Consider the following 17747-nt stretch of genomic DNA (forward strand, 5'->3'; position numbering starts at 1 on the left):
CTGAGGGAGATGGCTCCGCCCCTTTTTCGGCTGACTTTTCTCACGCTTTTTTATGGATTCTGGCAGGGCTAATTACCACACATATAGCCTATGGGGCTATATATTGTGATTATTTTGCCAGCCAAGGTGTTTTTATTGCTGCTCAGGGCGCCCCCCCCCCCCAAGCGCCCTGCACCCTCAGTGACCAGAGTGTGAAGTGTGTATGAGGAGCAATGGCGCACAACTGCAGTGCTGTGCGCTACCTTGGTGAAGACTGAAGTCTTCTGCCGACGATTTTCCGGACCATCTTCATGCTTCTGGCTCTGTAAGGGGGACGGCGGCGCGGCTCCGGGAACGAACACCAAGGACGGGTCCTGCGGTCGATCCCTCTGGAGCTAATGGTGTCCAGTAGCCTAAGAAGCCCAAGCTAGCTGCAAGCAGGTAGGTTCGCTTCTTCTCCCCTTAGTCCCTCGTTGCAGTGAGCCTGTTGCCAGCAGGTCTCACTAAAATAAAAACCTAACATACTTTCTTTCTAGGAGCTCAGGAGAGCCCCTAGTGTGCATCCAGCTCGGCCGGGCACAGAAATCTAACTGAGGTCTGGAGGAGGGGCATAGAGGGAGGAGCCAGTGCACACCAGATAGTACCTAATCTGTCTTTTAGAGTGCCCAGTCTCCTGCGGAGCCTGTCTATTCCCCATGGTCCTTACGGAGTTCCCAGCATCCACTAGGACGTCAGAGAAATATATGTTTCAAAGAGCCACTTTCGAGGCGAATAGGATAGCCCCAGGCAAGTCAATTAGCTGCAGTAAAATTACCATGGTTAATACCACCCCAAATGCAAAAGGGCCAAATAGGGAAGCCACTAAATTACTCTTATCTGCAAATACATAATTGTATGATACAAGACTATGTTGCACAAATGCAAATGTTGCCAAATGTGCTCATAACTCCTATGCCCAATTGTGCCCCAAACAGTTGTCCTGTTCAGCAGTTACCAAGCCCCTAGACTATATCTAATGAAGACAGCATCATTATTACAAAGATTTATTGGCTTCACATGGCAGGTTATACAAAGATTGTGATTATTTACAAAAATATCTACAGACATGCCTAGAAGTACAGCCAGGTTGTCATCTTGCGTTACTGTTGTTACAAGGCAGTTAAGAAGAGCTGGGATGTTCTGGTGACATTGCCTAAAAGAGCTATACAATATTAAGAAGCTTCTTCATCCTCAATCTTGGGAGCTAGGTAGTATTTCACGTGCCCCATATCTGCAATCTTGTATTCCACCACTGAAAGATAAACATTGTAATGTTAAAAAAACATCAAAATCACACCCCCCATTACTAGCAAATTGTCAGGACAGACATGTAACCCAAAGTGGTCTATGCACCTACACTTCATATTCCAGAAGGTTTGGACATTAGTACTCAAATAAAACCGTTTGGCCAATACCCTTAAATCAGGAAACGTGCCTTGCTTCAACTACTTGTAAACTTAGATGTATGAATCCCAGTACTCACCTAAGGGGATATCGGCAGACATACTGAGGGTCACTGTCGGGGACAGCGGTGTGGCTTTGGTGAAGAAATTCAGATACCTCAGAGCAAACGTTAGCTGGACTGCCTCATTCATTTCTATTGTTACCTGGTGAGAAAAAAAAGCCATATAGTGTTACACACTTACTGACCAGTGGTGTTCTGAGCACTCACACAAACTTGTCAATACAGTTAAAGTATGCAAATTGCATTTCAACACCAGTAATTGCACAGTCCTGTTTTCAACCAGAAATTCACTCAAAAATACAGTCCTATGGGGCTGAAAGCAGTTCAGGCTGCCATAAATTGCTGCTGTTTAATTTGCTTATGGTATGCATGTTCCCACTGTAGTCTATTATATAGCTAAACCACAAATTGCATCTCTGAACTAGATGCAAGCAATGCAACAAGCATTATTTAGGATAGTACACAAACATTAAAATGTCTGGTTCAGAGAAACTGCATGTTCTGCATTTTCTTTTGTATACCTATGCTAAATAGCGCTACAGACTGCAGCTCCCATCATCAATGGGGAATACAGTCTGACCACAGTGTACCTGGTCCCATTTGTTCACGCCATACTTAGATTAAATAAACTGCTTTATGCCTATAAAATGGAGGAATTATCACAAAAGGATCTTACAGTCCATCTCCCACTGCCTCCAGAATCTAACTGCATGTGCAATGTGTTTCTCAGGAGCCATTCAGAAACTGAAAAACTCCAAGACCTTTCAACAGATTTAATTGCGCCACTGCTGCAATTAAAGCATAGACCCCCCCTTAGAGCTCTAGAATTAGGGTAAAACAGATACACCATTATACTTACAGCTTCCTCCTCTTTATCCACATTAGAGGTCTGTGACAGCTTGACATTCCCTGTTCCCAGCTCTCCACTTGCAGAGAATTTTACACCATCTTTCGCACAAGAGATCACAACAGCATCACCAATCTGACTAAGGTCTCTGCAGATGCGTGCAAACTCTCCAGATGGCATCTTTATAACACAACTGTATTCCTGTTCCTGAAAGAACCACAAGCATTGCAACATTGTAGGCATTAAACAAGCTAAAAACATCCCTCAACATACTTTGTTTTTTAATTTGATCAAGATTGCAATGTAGAATGAAGCAGTAAATTCATATGCTTAAATTGCTGTAGACTGAGCCCACTGAAGCACCAGTTACCAATGCCAGTGTCTCGCCTAGGATTTTAAGGAGAGGAAAGTACATGTAGAGTATCCCATATTCTGAATGCTCAGTACTAGGAGCATTCCAGATATGGGATTTTACCAGTTAACAGATTACCTGTTATGGACGGCATGTTGGTGGCAGCGGGTAAGCAGAGGGGTTTGGAGGGTCCCTGGGAGTCAGCAGCAAAGAGGGAATGGCTGCAAACCCCCCCCCCCCCCCCCCCATCTGATTGGCTGCAGACTCTAGTAATGTTACTACAGGGCCGAAATATTCCGGTTTGAGGAATATTTCATTTAACCGGTATCTGGATAACATATACCTGACCTGTACTATACAGTCACAAGACTTACGGAAAAATAGCAAGAGACACTTACTGGAATTCCTAATTGCTCAACATCCAGGTCCATCAACTTCATCTCATAGTCAGAGACCTTCTCTTGACCTGGTTTAAAAAAAAAAAAAAATAAGAATTTACTTACCGATAATTCTATTTCTCATAGTCCGTAGTGGATGCTGGGACTCCGTAAGGACCATGGGGAATAGCGGCTCCGCAGGAGACTGGGCACAAAAGTAAAAGCTTGAACTAGCTGGTGTGCACTGGCTCCTCCCCCTATGACCCTCCTCCAAGCCTCAGTTAGGATACTGTGCCCGGACGAGCGTACATAATAAGGAAGGATCTTGAATCCCGGGTAAGACTCATACCAGCCACACCAATCACACCGTACAACCTGTGATCTGAACCCAGTTAACAGTATGATAAACGAAGGAGCCTCTGAAAAGATGGCTCACAACAATAATAACCCGAATTTTGTAACAATAACTATATACAAGTATTGCAGACAATCCGCACTTGGGATGGGCGCCCAGCATCCACTACGGACTATGAGAAATAGAATTATCGGTAAGTAAATTCTTATTTTCTCTAACGTCCTAAGTGGATGCTGGGACTCCGTAAGGACCATGGGGATTATACCAAAGCTCCCAAACGGGCGGGAGAGTGCGGATGACTCTGCAGCACCGAATGAGAGAACTCCAGGTCCTCCTCAGCCAGGGTATCAAATTTGTAGAATTTAGCAAACGTGTTTGCCCCTGACCAAGTAGCTGCTCGGCAAAGTTGTAAAGCCGAGACCCCCTCGGGCAGCCGCCCAAGAGGAGCCCACCTTCCTTGTGGAATGGGCTTTTACAGATTTTGGCTGTGGCAGGCCTGCCACAGAATGAGCAAGCTGAATTGTACTACAAATCCAACGAGCAATCGTCTGCTTAGAAGCAGGAGCACCCAGCTTGTTGGGTGCATACAGGATAAACAGAGAGTCAGATTTCCTGACTCCAGCCGTCCTGGAAATATATATTTTCAGGGCCCTGACTACGTCCAGTAACTTGGAGTCCTCCAAGTCCCTAGTAGCCGCAGGCACCACAATAGGCTTGTTCACGTGAAACGCTGAAACCACCTTTGGGAGAAATTGAGGACGAGTCCTCAATTCTGCCCTATCCGTGTGAAAAATCAGGTAAGGGCTTTTATAAGATAAAGCCGCCAATTCTGAGACACGCCTGGCTGAAGCCAGGGCTAACAGCATTACCACCTTCCATGTGAGATATTTTAATTCCACAGTGGTGAGTGGTTCAAACCAATGTGATTTTTAGGAACCCCAAAACCACATTGAGATCCCAAGGTGCCACCGGGGGCACAAAAGGAGGCTGTATATGCAGTACCCCTTTGACAACGTCTGGACTTCAGGCACTGAAGCCAGTTCTTTTTGGAAGAAAATCGACAGGGCCGAAATTTGAACCTTAACGGACCCTAATTTTAGGCCCATAGACAGTCCCGTTTGCAGGAAATGTAGGAAGCGACCCAGTTGAAATTCCTCTGTAGGGGCCTCTTTGGCCTCACCACGCAACATATTTTCGCCAAATGCGGTGATAATGTTTTGCAGTTACATCCTTCCTGGCCTTTATCAGGGTAGGGATGACTTCTGGAATGCCTTTTTCCTTCAGGATCCGGCGTTCAACCGCCATGCCGTCAAACGCAGCCGCGGTAAGTCTTGGAACAGACAAGGCCCCTGCTGGAGCAGGTCCTTTCTTAGAGGTAGAGGCCAAGGTTCCTCCGTGAGCATCTCTTGAAGTTCCGGGTACCAAGTCCTTCTTGGCCAATCCGGAACCACGAGTATAGTTCTTACTCTCCTTTTTAGGATTCTCAGTACTTTTGGTATGAGAGGCAGAGGAGGGAACACATACACTGACTGGTACACCCATGGTGTTACTAGAGCGTCCACCGCTATTGCCTGAGGGTCCCTTGACCTGGCGCAATATCTGTCTAGTTTTTTGTTGAGACGGGACGCCATCATGTCCACCTTTGGTTTTTCCCAACGGTTTACCATCTCTTGGAAGACTTCTGGATGAAGTCCCCACTCCCCCAGGTGAAGGTCGTGTCTGCTGAGGAAGTCCGCTTCCCAGTTGTCCACTCCCGGAATGAACACTGCTGACAGTGCTATCACATGATTCTCCGCCCAGCGAAGAATCCTTGCAGCTTCTGCCATCGCCCTCCTGCTTCTCGTGCCGCCCTGTCTGTTTACGTGGGCGACTGACGTGATGTTGTCCGATTGGATCAATACCGCCTGACCCTGAAGCAGGGGTTTTGCTTGACTTAGGGCATTGTAAATGGCCCTTAGTTCCAGAATGTTTATATGAAGAGATGTTTCCATGCTTGACCACAAGCCCTGGAAATTTCGTCCCTGTGTGACTGCTCCCCAGCCTCTCAGGCTGGCATCCGTGGTCACCAGGATCCAATCCTGAATGCCGAATCTGCGGCCCTCTAGTAGATGAGCACTCTGCAGCCACCACAGAAGAGACACCCTTGTCCTTGGCGACAGGGTTATCCGCTGATGCATCTGAAGATGCGATCCGGACCATTTGTCCAGCAGATCCCACTGAAACGTTCTTGCATGGAATCTTCCGAATGGAATCGCTTCGTAAGAAGCCACCATTTTTCCCAGGACCCTCGTGCACTGACACCTGGCCTGGTTTTAGGAGATTCCTGACTAGCTCGGATAACTCCCTGGCCTTCTCCTCTGGGAGAAACACCTTTTTCTGGACTGTGTCCAGAATCATTCCTAGGAACAGGAGACGTGTTGTTGGAATCAGCTGCGATTTTGGAATATTTAGAATCCACCCGTGCTGACGTAACACTAACTGAGATAGTGCTACTCCGACTAACTGTTCCCTGGACCTTGCCCTTATCAGGAGATCGTCCAAGTAAGGGATAATTAAAACGCCTTTTCGTCGAAGAAGAATCATCATTTCGGCCATTACCTTGGTAAAGACCCGAGGTGCCGTGGACAACCCAAACGGCAGCGTCTGAAACTGATAATGACAGTTTTGTACTACAAACCTGAGGTACCCTTGGTGAGAAGGGTAGATTGGGACGTGGAGATAAGCATCTTTGATGTCCAGAGACACCATATAGTCCCCTTCTTCCAGGTTTGCTATCACTGCTCTGAGTGACTCCATCTTGAATTTGAACCTCTTTATGTAAGTGTTCAGGGATTTTAGATTTAAAATTGGTCTCACCGAGCCGTCCGGCTTCGGTACCACAAACAGCGTGGAATAATACCCCTTTCCCTGTTGTAGGAGAGGTACCTTGATTATCACCTGCTGGGAATACAGCTTGTGAATGGCTTCCAAAACTGCCTCCCTGTCGGAGGGAGACTTTGGTAGAGCAGACTTCAGGAACCGGCGAGGGGGAGACGTCTCAAATTCCAGTTTGTACCCCTGTGATACTACCTGCAGAATCCAGGGGTCCACTTGCGAGTGAGCCCACTGCGCGTTGAAAATTTTTGAGACGGGCCCCCACCGTGTCCGAGTCCGCTTGTAAAGCCCCAGCGTCATGCTGAAGACTTGGCAGAAGCAGAGGAGGGCTTCTGCTCCTGGGAAGAGGCTGCCTGGTGCAGTCTTTTTCCTCTTCCTCGGGGCAGAAATGAGTGGCCTTTTGCCCGCTTGTACTTATGGGAACGAAAGGACTGAGTTTGAAAAGACTGTCTTTTTCTGCTGAGAGGTGACCTGGGGTAAAAAGGTGGACTTTCCGGCCGTTGCCGTGGCCACCAGGTCCGATAGACCGGCCCCAAATAACTCCTCCCCTTTATACGGCAATACTTCCATATGTCGTTTGGAATCCGCATCCCCTGACCACTGTCGCGTCCATAACGCTCTTCTGGCAGAAATGGACATAGCACTCACTCTTGATGCCAGGGTGCAAATATCCCTCTGTGCATCACGCATATATAGTAATGCATCCTTCAAATGCTCTATAGTTAGTAATATACTGTCCCTATCCAGGGTATCAATATTTTCAGTCAGGGAATCCGACCACGCCACTCCAGCACTGCACATCCAGGCTGAGGCGATTGCTGGTCGCAGTATAACACCAGTATGTGTGTATATACCCTTCAGGATATTTTCCAGCCTTCTATCCGCTGGTTCTTTGAGGGCGGCCGTATCAGGAGACGGTAACGCTACTTGTTTAGATAAACGTGTGAGCGCTTTATCTACTCTAGGGGGTGTTTCCCAACGCGCCCTAACCTCTGGCGGGAAAGGGTATAGTGCCAATAATTTATTAGAAATTAGCACTTTATCGGGGGAAACCCACGCTTTATCACACACCTCATTTAATTCATCTGACTCAGGAAAAACTACTGGTAGTTTTTTTACTCCCCACATAATACCCTTCTTTGTGGTACTTGTAGTGTCAGAAATGTTCAATGCCTCCTTCATTGCCGTGATCATGTAACGTGTGGCCCTACTGGACATTACGTTTGTCTCCTCACCGTCGACACTGGACTCAGTATCTGTGTCGACCCACTGAGGTAACGGGCGTTTTATCACCCCTGACGGTGTCCGAGACGCCTGGACAGGCACTAATTGATTTGTCGGCTGTCTCATGTCGTCAACAGTTTTTTGTAAAGTGCTGACATTGTCACGTAGTTCTTTAAATACAACCATCCAGTCAGGTGTCGACTCCCTAGGGGGTGTCATCACTAACACAGGCAATTGCTCTGCTTCCACATCATTTTCCTCCTCATACATGTCGACACAATCGTACCGACACCCAGCACACACACAGGGAATGCTCTGATAGAGGACAGGACCCCACTAGCCCTTTGGGGAGACAGAGGGAGAGTTTGCCAGCAGACACCAGAGCGCTATATATATATATATATATATATATATATATATATATATATATATATAGGGATAACCTTATATAAGTGTTACTCCCTTTTATAGCGGCTGTTTATAATTTAGCTGCCAATAGTGCCCCCCCTCTCGTTTTTACCCTGATTCTGTAGGGACTGCAGGGGAGAGTCAGGGAGCAGTCCTTCCAGCGGAACTGTGAGGGAAAATGGCGCTTGTGTGCTGAGGAGATAGGCTCCGCCCCTTCGACGGCCTTATCTCCCGCTTTTTTCTGGAAAACTGGCAGGGGTTTAATACATCCATATAGCCCAGGAGCTATATGTGATGTATTTCTTTTGCCATCCTAAGGTATTTCAGTTTTTATTGCGTCTCAGGGCGCTCCCCCCCAGCGCCCTGCACCCTCAGTGACCGGAGTGTGAAGTGTGCTGAGAGCAATGGCGCACAGCTGCAGTGCTGTGCGCTACCTTAGTTGAAGACAGGAACGTCTTCTGCCGCCGATTTCACCGGACCTCTTCGTTCTTCTGGCTCTGTAAGGGGGCCGGCGGCGCGGCTCCGGGACCCATCCAGGCTGAACCTGTGATCGTCCCTCTGGAGCTAATGTCCAGTAGCCTAAGAAGCCCAATCCACTCTGCACGCAGGCGAGTTCGCTTCTTCTCCCCTTAGTCCCACAACGCAGTGAGCCTGTTGCCAGCAGGACTCACTGAAAATAAAAAACCTAAAATAAACTTTTACTCTAAGCAGCTCAGGAGAGCCACCTAGCATGCACCCTTCTCGTTCGGGCCCAAGAATCTAACTGGGGCTTGGAGGAGGGTCATAGGGGGAGGAGCCAGTGCACACCAGCTAGTTGAAGCTTTTACTTTTGTGCCCAGTCTCCTGCGGAGCCGCTATTCCCCATGGTCCTTACGGAGTCCCAGCATCCACTTAGGACGTTAGAGAAAAAACATTAATCCATACACATTAGAAGAAACTGCAGACCGCAATGTACAGAACTAGGTAAATCTAAACAAAAGCCCTGAAACAGAAACCAAGGGACACTGCAGTCACATTATGCTACAGATTTGATTATGCAATAAATTTAAAATAGTAGGCTCTTATGTGTAAAAAAAGGTTTTAATCTCTTGGCAAAGGAGCTATACGAATCTATTCTATGTATCAATGTGCCCTATTAACAGAAGCAGGAATTGCCAGGTTGCACGATCTAGTCATACTACCAAGGAGCTATATAGGCCAAATTAAGATGTTTACTTGCTCACTTTCATCAAGCAACCATTTAAATAACCAAAAATATATAAGAGGTTGCATGGGCAGACAAGCAGTTTACTTACATTTGCAACAGCACTATCTTAAGTACATTATAGTGAGCATCCTCGTTTAATCACAAACATACAGCTAGGAACTTCCCTACACAACTAGAATCAGAGCTAGGTCCCTAATTCCAATATTAAGGCAACTATCTATAATTTCAGCCAAAGCCACTATGCAGGTGTCAAGCAGCAACTAAAGATAAGCAGCTGTTTTAATAGTGCACCCCCCAGTACACATCAGCCAGCCACAGGTGAGTGCATCAATCAGATTATACTTGGGACGGAGTAACCTGACTTACTGGGCGACTCAAACACCATTGTGACTGTGTCCGCACTGTCCTCTGCCCGCAGGGTGATGATGTCCTCACTTGCAGCACACTTCAGGATTTTGGACATACTGTAAGAGGAGTTCAAGACACATTGAGTCGCATCACAAACAGGCTGATATTAAAAGCTCATGGGGGAGTTTGAGCAAAGATTGGAGATCAATACTGCCAGCAGGGAAAAGCCATTCAATTAAATAGCCTCTCCTAAACCTAAAAAAGGATTATTGCACCAAACCTCAACATTTTGCCATTTTCCTAATGCTTATTAAGCTGAGGTACTGAATCACTCCAGGCACAGCAAATGGCTGCGGGGTTGAACATACCCATAAGTACCACCTTATGTATAGTAAACGAACCTCCATTTCTGACAGCAGCTATAGACTCAATAGGTTTCTCTATATGGATGCAATGCTATCAGCTTTATAGTCTCTCCCCCCTCACAGCCAAACCATCTTAAGACAAGGTTTGCAGCTGTAGCCACTCATACCCCTTTTCCACTACCTTTAAAAACACAAGTATATGTGCGGGGACGCGCAATCACCAGTGTTTTTTCCTAGTGGAAGCTGCTCCCCCAGCAAATTCCCGTATCAAGTGATACGGGAATCCTACCCGGGTATCTTGCCGGGTTGAACACATGTTCAACCCGGTAAGCTGTGTAGAGTGAACGGGAGTCATGTCTGCTCCTGTTCAGGGTCATGTGATCTCCCAGCACCACCCTTGCCGTGTAATATGACAGGTTGGTGAGCGCTGTGGGAAAGGGGGCTGTAGCACAGGTCGCAGCCATGTCAGGCTCTCAGCTGCGACCCGTGCTACAGGTGGAAAAGGGGTATCAGCTAGCCAAACGTTACAAAATGTACATTACGTTAAACCAGTGCTTAGGATCCAGCATCGGACTCCTGACCGCCAGCATGCAGGGCGCAAAAGAGACCCTTGTGGGCTAACCGCGCAATTCTCCCTCCAGTGAGAATAGTTGTCGGTATGCAAGCTGTCTGGATTCCAGCGCCAGTATACCAAGCGCTGGGATCCCATCTGCCAACATATCAATTGCCTCCCGTGCAGGACATGTATCCTGTGGAAACCACAGGAATATGCTTCTTCCAGCATCCCACCTACACGTCGCTCACTGTTACACTGCAGCGCAATTATAAGACACCACACTGCAATCTTGGCTGCAAATACTGATCAATGGAAGCCGAAGCACCCACCATGGCTACGACACCCCGAACATTACTGCAGCGCTACATCCCTGACAGCAGCAGCACCGGTGCTGTATGATCAGAGCGCAGTGACAGGCTGCACAGCACAGGCCTCCCCTAGGGGGCGCGCTTCCCGCCAGCCACGGCTTTGTCGCAGTGAAAGCCGGTGACGTCACTTGCGCGCGCTCTGGGACACGCAGCTTGGAAATAAAAAACCGCGCCAGAAACAGACATGAGCGGACACGTCCACCCGGAACAGGGAAACGCGCGCGGCAGCACACGCAATGGTCACAAACAATACACACTTTCAGCGTGAGCGATATACATAGCACCGCGTACATATTCTATACCCGCGGCTGGGGAAAAGATTGAGGGCAATTCAAACCTGAACAACCTCCCCCACCCCTTAATGTGAAACTCCCGCGCTGAGGGACCACTGGGCTCACCTGCTCATCTTCACCCCAATGGACTGGTTGCGGTCGCAGCGGTAGGTGTCGAAGCCGTCGGAGCGCAGGGTGAGCTGCACCAGGGAGACGTGGGACGAGTCCATGCTCTGCAGGCTGATGCCGCTGGAAGTGATGTCCCAGCACGCCTCATCGATCAGGTCCTTCAGCGCTTCCAGTACCTTCTTCAGGATGGAGCCCTGCACAAGTCGGGCCTCGAACATGGCGGCGGGTGTACGGGTGTGTGTGGGCGCTAGGGACGGTGTCACGGAGCCGGTGTGTGGTGATGATGGGGTTTCCCGCCTCCTGGAGACTGCCTGCTCCCGGCCGCTGCAGCTTCACTCCTCACTCCGGCGCCAAATAAGCCCGACAGCGTCGCCTACCCCGCTTCTTATAGCCCCGGTCATGTGACGGCGACGTCAGCCGGGAAGAAAGGCGCCAAATTCGTTTCCCGCCAGTTCTGTCTAGCGTTGTCTCTGCACTGCAGTCTTCTCTGTCAGTGACACAGGGTGTAGGGCGGAGGTGATGTGTGAACTGGGTGATATAACACATGAGGAGGACCCAGCTGTATGTGTCGTTATCACACCCTATGTAACCGTATGTCACTGACAGTCACAGCCACTCTGCAAACACATAAACTGTGTTTTCTCCTAATTCCCCCTGTTGTGTGTTGGCATGCCATCACCACAGTAATACATCTTTGCATAATAAAGAGAAAACTGCGCTTGATAAAGATAAATAATTTTCTCTGACGTCCTAAGTGGATGCTGGGGACTCCGTCAGGACCATGGGGATTAGCGGCTCCGCAGGAGACAGGGCACAAAAGTAAAAGCTTTAGGATCAGGTGGTGTGCACTGGCTCCTCCCCCTATGACCCTCCTCCAAGCCTCAGTTAGATTTTTGTGCCCGGCCGAGAAGGGTGCAATCTAGGTGGCTCTCCTAAAGAGCTGCTTAGAGTAAAAGTTTGTTAGGTTTTTTATTTTCAGTGAGTCCTGCTGGCAACAGGCTCACTGCTACGAGGGACTTAGGGGAGAGAAGTGAACTCACCTGCGTGCAGGATGGATTGGCTTCTTAGGCTACTGGACACCATTAGCTCCAGAGGGAGTCGGAACACAGGTCTCACCCTGGGGTTCGTCCCGGAGCCGCGCCGCCGACCCCCCTTGCAGATGCCGAAAAGTGAAGGTCCAGAAACGGCGGCAGAAGACTCTTCAGTCTTCATAAGGTAGCGCACAGCACTGCAGCTGTGCGCCATTGTTGTCAGCACACTTCATAGCAGCGGTCACTGAGGGTGCAGGGCGCTGGGGGGGGGCGCCCTGGGCAGCAATGATAGTACCTTATTCTGGCTAAAAATACATCACATATAGCCCTTGGGGGCTATATGGATGTATTTAACCCCTGCCAGGTCTCAGAAAAACGGGAGAAGAAGCCCGCCAAAAAGGGGGCGGGGCCTATTCTCCTCAGCACACAGCGCCATTTTCCCTCACAGAAATGCTGGTGGGAAGGCTCCCAGGCTCTCCCCTGCACTGCACTACAGAAACAGGGTTAAAACAGAGAGGGGGGGCACTTATTTGGCGATATGTATATATATTTTAAAATGCTATAAGGGAAAAACACTTATATAAAGGTTGTCCCTGTATAATTATAGCGTTTTTGGTGTGTGCTGGCAAACTCTCCCTCTGTCTCCCCAAAGGGCTAGTGGGGTCCTGTCCTCTATCAGAGCATTCCCTGTGTGTGTGCTGTGTGTCGGTACGTGTGTGTCGACATGTATGAGGACGATGTTGGTGAGGAGGCGGAGCAATTGCCTGAAATGGTGATGTCACTCTCTAGGGAGTCGACACCGGAATGGATGGCTTATTTAAGGAATTACGTGATAATGTCAACACGCTGCAAGGTCGGTTGACGACATGAGACGGCCGGCAAACAAATTAGTACCTGTCCAGGCGTCTCAAACACCGTCAGGGGCTGTAAAACGCTCATTTACCTCAGTCGGTCGACACAGACACGGACACTGACTCCAGTGTCGACGGTGAAGAAACAAACGTATTTTCCTTTAGGGCCACACGTTACATGTTAAGGGCAATGAAGGAGGTGTTACATATTTCTGATACTACAAATACCACAAGAAGGGTACTATGTGGGGTGTGAAAAAACTACCTGTAGTTTTTCCTGAATCAGATAAATTAAATGAAGTGTGTGATGATGCGTGGGTTTCCCCCGATAGAAAATTATTGGCGGTATACCCTTTCCCGCCATGGGAAACACCCTTTAGGGTGGATAAGGCGCTCACACGCTTATCAAAACAAGTGGCGGTACCGTCTCCAGATAGGGCCGCCCTCAAGGAGCCAGCTGAGAGGCTGGAAAATATCCTAAAAAGGTATATACACACATACTGGTGTTATACTGCGACCAGCGATCGCCTCAGCCTGGATGTGCAGCGCTGGGGTGGCTTGGTCGGATTCCCTGACTGAAAATATTGATACCCTTGACAGGGACAGTATTTTATTGACTATAGAGCATTTAAAGGATGCATTTCTATATATGCGAGATGCACAGAGGGATATTTGCACTCTGGCATCAAGAGTAAGTGCGATGTCCATATCTGCCAGAAGATGTTTATGGACACGACAGTGGTCACGTGATGCAGATTCCAAACGGCACATGGAAGTATTGCCGTATAAAGGGGAGGAGTTATTTGGGGTCGGTCCATCGGACCTGGTGGCCTCGGCAACAGCTGGAAAATCCACCTTTTTTACCCCAAATCACATCTCAGCAGAAAAAGACACCGTCTTTTCAGCCTCAGTCCTTTCGTCCCCATAAGGGCAAGCGGGCAAAAGGCCAGTCATATCTGCCCAGGGATAGAGGAAAGGGAAGAAGACTGCAGCAGGCAGCCCATTCCCAGGAACAGAAGCCCTCCACAGCTTCTGCCAAGTCCTCAGCATGACGTACAAGCGGACTCAAGTGCGGTGGGGGGTCGTCTCAAGAGTTTCAGTGCGTAGTGGGCTCACTCGCAAGTGGACCCCTGGATCCTACAAGTAGTATCCCAGGGGTACAGACTGGAGATTCGAGACGTCTCCCCCTCGCAGGCTCCTGATGTCTGCTTTACCAACGTCTTCCTCCGACAGGGAGGCAGTATTGGAAACAATTCACAAGCTGTATTCCCAGCAGGTGATAATCAAAGTACCCCTCCTACAACAAGGAAAGGGGTATTATTCCACACTATATTGTGGTACTGAAGCCAGACGGCTCGGTGAGACCTATTCTAAATGGGAAATCTTTGAACACTTACATACAAAGGTTCAAATCAAGATGGAGTCACTCAGAGCAGTGATAGCGAACCAGGAAGAAGGGGACTATATGGTGTCCCTGGACATCAAGGATGCTTACCTCCATGTCCCAAATTGCCCTTCTCACCAAGGGTACCTCAGGTTCGTGGTACGGAACTGTCACTATCAGTTTCAGACGCTGCCGTTTGGATTGTCCACGGCACCCCGGGTCTTTACCAAAGTAATGGCCGAAATGATGATTCTTCTTCAAAGAAAAGGCGTCTTAATTATCCCTTACTTGGACGATCTCCTGATAAGGGCAAGGTCCAGAGAACAGTTGGAAGTCGGAGTAGCACTATCTCAAGTAGTTCTACGACAGCACGGGTGGATTCTAAATATCCAAAATCGCAGCCGTTTCCGACGACACGTCTGCTGTTCCTAGGGATGGTTCTGGACACAGTCCAGAAAAAGGTGTTTCTCCCGGAGGAGAAAGCCAGGGAGTTATCCGAGCTAGTCAGGAACCTCCTAAAACCAGGAAAAGTGTCAGTGCATCATTGCACAAGAGTCCTGGGAAAAATGGTGGCTTATTACGAAGCGATTCCATTCGGCAGATTCCACGCAAGAACTTTTCAGTGGGATCTGCTGGACAAATGGTCCGGATCGCATTTTCAGATGCATCAGCGGATAAACCTATCTCCAAGGACAAGGGTGTCTCTCCTGTGGTGGCTACAGAGTGCTCATCTTCTAGAGGGCCGCAGATTCGGCATTCAGGATTGGATGCTGGTGACCACGGAGGCCAGCCTGAGAGGCTGGGGAGCAGTCACACAGGGAAAAAATTTCCAGGGAGTGTGATCAAGTCTGGAGATTTTTCTCCACATAAATATACTGGAGCTAAGGGCAATTTACAATGCTCTAAGCTTAGCAAGACCTCTGCTTCAAGGTCAGCCGGTATTGATCCAGTGGGACAACATCACGGCAGTCGCCCACGTAAACAGACAGGGCGGCACAAGAAGCAGGAGGGCAATGGCAGAAACTGCAAGGATTTTTCGCTGGGCGGAAAATCATGTGATAGCACTGTCAGCAGTGTTCATTCCGGGAGTGGACAACTGGGAAGCAGACTTCCTCAGCAGGCACAACCTCCACCCGGGAGAGTGGGGACTTCATCGGGAAGTCTTCCACATGATTGTGAACCGTTGGAAAAGACCAAAGGTGGACATGATGGCGTCCCGCCTGAACAAAAAACTGGACAAGTATTGCGCCAGGTCAAAAGACCCTCAGGCAATAGCTGTGGACGTTCTGGTAACACCGTGGGTGTACCAGTCGGTGTATGTCTTCCCTCCTCTGCTTCTCATACCCAAGGTATTGAGAATTATAAGACGTAGAGGAGTAAGAACTATACTCGTGGCTCCGGATTGGCCAAGAAGGACTTGGTACCCGGAACTTCAAGAGATGCTCACAGAGGACTCATGGCCTCTGCCGCTAAGAAGGGACTTGCTTCAGCAAGTACCATGTCTGTTCCAAGACTTACCGCGGCTGCGTTTGACGGCATGGCGGTTGAACGCCGGATCCTAAGGGAAAAAGGCATTCCGGAAGAGGTCATTCCTACCCTGGGCAAAGCCAGGAAGGAGGTGACCGCACAACATTATCACCACATGTGGCAAAAATATGTTGCATGGTGTGAGGCCAGGAAGGCCCCATGAAGAAATTTCAACTCGGTCGTTTCCTGCATTTCCTGCAAACAGGAGTGTCTATGGGCCTCAAATTGGGGTCCATTAAGGTTCAAATTTCGGCCCTGTCGATTTTCTTCCAGAAAGAATTGGCTTCAGTTCCTGAAGTCCAGAAGTTTGTCAAGGGAGTACTGCATATACAACCCCCTTTTGTGCCTCCAGTGGCACTGTGGGATCTCAACGTAGTTCTGGGATTCCTAAAATCACATTGGTTTAAACCGCTCAAATCTGTGGATTTGAAATATCTCACAGGGAAAGTGACCATGCTGTTGGCCCTGGCCTCGGCCAGGCGAGTGTCAGAATTGGCGGCGTTTGTCTCAAAAAAGCCCATATCTGATTGTCCATTCGGACAGGGCAGAGCTGCGGACTCATCCCCAGTTTCTCCCTAAGGTGGTGTCAGTGTTTCACCCGAACCAGCTTATTGTGGTACCTGCGGCTACTAGGGACTTGGAGGACTCCAAGTTGCTAGATGTTGTCAGGGCCCTGAAAATATAGTTTCCAGGACGGCTGGAGTCAGGAAAACTGACTTGCTGTTATCCTGTATGCACCCAACAAACTGGGTGCTCTTGCTTCTAAGCAGACGATTGCTAGTTGGATGTGTAGTACAATTCAGCTTGCACATTCTGTGGCAGGCCTGCCACAGCCAAAATATGTAAATGCCCATTCCACAAGGAAGGTGGGCTCATCTTGGGCGGCTGCCCGAGGGGTCTCGGCTTTACAACTTTGCCGAGCTGATACTTGGTCAGGGGCACACCCTGACTGAGGAGGACCTGGAGTTCTCTCATTCGGTGCTGCAGAGTCATCCGCACTCTCCCGCCCGTTTGGGAGCTTTGGTATAATCCCCATGGTCCTGACGGAGTCCCCAGCATCCACTTAGGACGTCAGAGAAAATAAGAATTTACTTACCGATAATTCTATTTCTCGTAGTCCGTAGTGGATGCTGGGCGCCCATCCCAAGTGCGGATTGTCTGCAATACTTGTACATAGTTATTGTTACAAAAATCGGGTTATTATTGTTGTGAGCCATCTTTTCAGATGCTCCGCTGTTATCATGCTGTTAACTTGGTTCAGATCACAGGTTGTACAGTGTGATTGGTGTGGCTGGTATGAGTCTTACCCGGGATTCAAAATCCTTCCTCATTGTGTACGCTCGTCCGGGCACAGTATCCTAACTGAGGCTTGGAGGAGGGTCATAGGGGGAGGAGCCAGTGCACACCACCTGATCCTAAAGCTTTTACTTTTGTGCCCTGTCTCCTGCGGAGCCGCTAATCCCCATGGTCCTGACGGAGTCCCCAGCATCCACTACGGACTACGAGAAATAGAATTATCGGTAAGTAAATTCTTATTATTACTCCAGTGCTTTAAGTATTCCATTTATTTGAATGAACAATGAAAAATAAATATTTGGAATGTCTGTTAATGCCAGTGGTTAATCACATGCAAATGGATCACAGCTCTACTAAATAAATATAAGGAAAAAAATCTAGGTAATTGTGAAGTCTATTTAGAGGTATAGTGTGGGATAATTGGTCCATATTTTAGACATATCTCTCCAAAAATGTATGACAGAGTCTCAACAGGATATAGCAGCCTGACTTG

General features: G+C 48.5%; 1 protein-coding gene across 1 annotated transcript; it reads right to left on the reverse strand.

Annotated features, from left to right (window-relative positions):
• Nucleotides 1–1006: 1006 nt before the first annotated feature.
• Nucleotides 1007–11538, reverse strand: PCNA (proliferating cell nuclear antigen). The gene is made up of 6 exons (XM_063932057.1): nucleotides 11163–11538; nucleotides 9494–9591; nucleotides 3081–3148; nucleotides 2343–2537; nucleotides 1502–1625; nucleotides 1007–1270 (listed from the first exon to the last, which is right to left on the reverse strand). The coding sequence occupies exons 1-6, from the start codon at nucleotides 11381–11383 to the stop codon at nucleotides 1191–1193; spliced, it is 786 nt and encodes a 261-aa protein (XP_063788127.1). The 5' UTR covers nucleotides 11384–11538; the 3' UTR covers nucleotides 1007–1190.
• Between the last annotated feature and the right edge of the window lie 6209 nt (nucleotides 11539–17747).

This window comes from Pseudophryne corroboree, chromosome 6 (assembly GCF_028390025.1).
Source record: "Pseudophryne corroboree isolate aPseCor3 chromosome 6, aPseCor3.hap2, whole genome shotgun sequence".
NCBI lineage: Eukaryota > Metazoa > Chordata > Amphibia > Anura > Myobatrachidae > Pseudophryne > Pseudophryne corroboree.

Bases quoted from the DNA above. Each gene is read 5' to 3' on its own strand.
- PCNA (XM_063932057.1), bottom strand. From the start codon at position 11,383: ATGTTCGAGGCCCGACTTGTGCAGGGCTCCATCCTGAAGAAGGTACTG. The intron at 9,592-11,162 runs GTGAGCCCAGTG...CTCCTCTTACAG, and splicing joins ATTGGGGTGAAGATGAGCAG to TATGTCCAAAATCCTGAAGT. The intron at 3,149-9,493 runs GTAAGTCAGGTT...TTTTTAAACCAG, and splicing joins AATGGTGTTTGAGTCGCCCA to GTCAAGAGAAGGTCTCTGAC.